This window comes from Merops nubicus, unplaced genomic scaffold (assembly GCF_000691845.1).
Source record: "Merops nubicus isolate BGI_N331 unplaced genomic scaffold, ASM69184v1 scaffold46442, whole genome shotgun sequence".
Classification (NCBI taxonomy): Eukaryota; Metazoa; Chordata; class Aves; order Coraciiformes; family Meropidae; genus Merops; species Merops nubicus.
Window position 1 is genome coordinate 7,860 of NW_008596486.1, and position 1,864 is coordinate 9,723.

A 1,864-nucleotide genomic window follows, 5' to 3' on the forward strand; every position below is an offset into this window, starting at 1 on the left:
CAGCTATCTACATAACTGTCATTATATGCATATGAAGACAAAAGAGCTCCAAGACACAGACACTTCTAATACATGGTACCAGAACTAGTACATGTGGTTTAGGTAAAAAAAAAAAAAAACAGATTTTGCCTTTGTGCAGTGTAGTGACATGTCTACGACACCCTCCCCGATATATGCATCACTGCATGAAGGCTGGTTTTTGCAGGTCTCTTTTTAAAACCAACGAGATGGATCACTGTTTCTTCTTTGCATGTCTCTGTAATTCTAGCTTGCCTTTTTTTTACCCCTGTGTGACCACCAAATTAAAAGTTTGACAATGCCCCTTTCTCTCTCACTGGAATAATGACATATGGCTTCTTATTACAGCTAAATATCTACCCCAGCAGATTCAATCACTTCCCCCATTTTTTTTTCACTGACCCCTTTTTTTTGACCACACACTTCCCTCCCAAAGCCCCACTGTGTTTTCTTTTTCACCTGACCCCCAGCTATGTTAAGGCTAGTGTTAGTGGTACCACTGGCTTGTTTTGTAAATAGCCTCTCTTAACAAATTAGTGAAACCACAGTGCCCTCTCCCATCACCACTAGGATGTGGCCCTGGAGAATGTTACTTTCTAGACAAAAACACTGAAAAGAGGAAACTCAGCTTGGTTGGGTTGCAGCAAGTCAGTCAGGAAACACACAGTTCCAGAGAAGCCTTCATACAGACTATATACACTTTCTAATGCCCGGGAACCAGCCTTAAATTCTTCTGTAAATAAGAACTCTGCAAACCTAAAAAAGAGGGGGAAAAAAAAAGAATTTGTTATTATTTATTGTCTCTGTATGCCTACTTACTTGTTGTTTGAAAGCATCATTCGAATAACATTCAGTGATTAAAAAAAGTAGAATGTTAATTTTTTAACCCTATGTGGAAATTTTACACTCTCTGATTTCCATGATAAACTGAGGCCCATGAGATCAAGAAATGCTGAATCTTTGCAAACTGTACATGTGTTATGCTTCTTTGAGAGCTACAAACTTTTTAAGAGATATATTATTACACAAATACTTTTTTGTAACTCTTAATTTGGCTGTTAGTTCTGCAAGTTGCAAGCAACGTTTCACACTGATGCAGCAAATTCTGTAATGCCAAAATAACTAAACAAATAAAATGTTCTCACTTCAAAGCAACCGGCTGAAAATAAGTCACCCTAATTACTGTACCACTTCCCCTCATTATTCTATTCCGTAAGGAAAACAGTAACAAACACTATCTTTTCAAACATGTATAGTACATTACAGAAATCAAATTAAAGATAATTGCAGCACTGTGACAGAGTTTTCATCAGGACAAAATGGAATTTAACCCCCTAGCTAAGCCAAACAGCACTATGTCAAACTGGCTAAAGGTGGGAATGATAAATTAAAAATCAGGAAAATAACAGCAAAGCAGGTGCTATACTTGTTTTCCAGGCTTAATGTTAAATGCTCTAAAAATCAGAACAAATCAGTGCAAGGAACAGCATCCCACTTTACTGCTGGTCTCGGGTGTGCAGGTTGGCTGTCCTGACCTCGGGACGGGACCAGGATGCGTGCCGTTCCTCCCATCCACCCTGGCTCCCTCTGAAGGAGCACAGTCTCACGGGCAGGGAGGGAAGGAGATGGGGAGAACCTCATGGTTCTCTTGTGGCTGACAGCCTGGAAGCAGGACTGCAGGGCTCCCCACAGAGCGTGCCTGCCCCATAACTCAGAGCTAGAATCGCACCTGAGGCTTCAACACTCTGTCTCCACCCAAGGGTGGTGATCACAACAGGCTCTGAGCAGCTTTATAAATGTTACTGAAACTTTCTGGTGTTACCTCGAATCCAGAAAGGCAGGAATG

General features: G+C 41.0%; 1 protein-coding gene across 1 annotated transcript in view; it reads right to left on the reverse strand.

The window, feature by feature from the left end:
* Positions 1-591: 591 nt before the first annotated feature.
* Positions 592-1,864, reverse strand: part of LANCL3 (LanC lantibiotic synthetase component C-like 3 (bacterial)) — a 4,873-nt gene continuing 3,600 nt past the window's right edge. Inside the window, exon 4 of the mRNA XM_008936382.1 lies at positions 592-774. Coding sequence (XP_008934630.1) covers positions 615-774 — 160 coding nt within the window. The 3' untranslated portion in view covers positions 592-614. The remainder of the gene's footprint in view (positions 775-1,864) is intronic.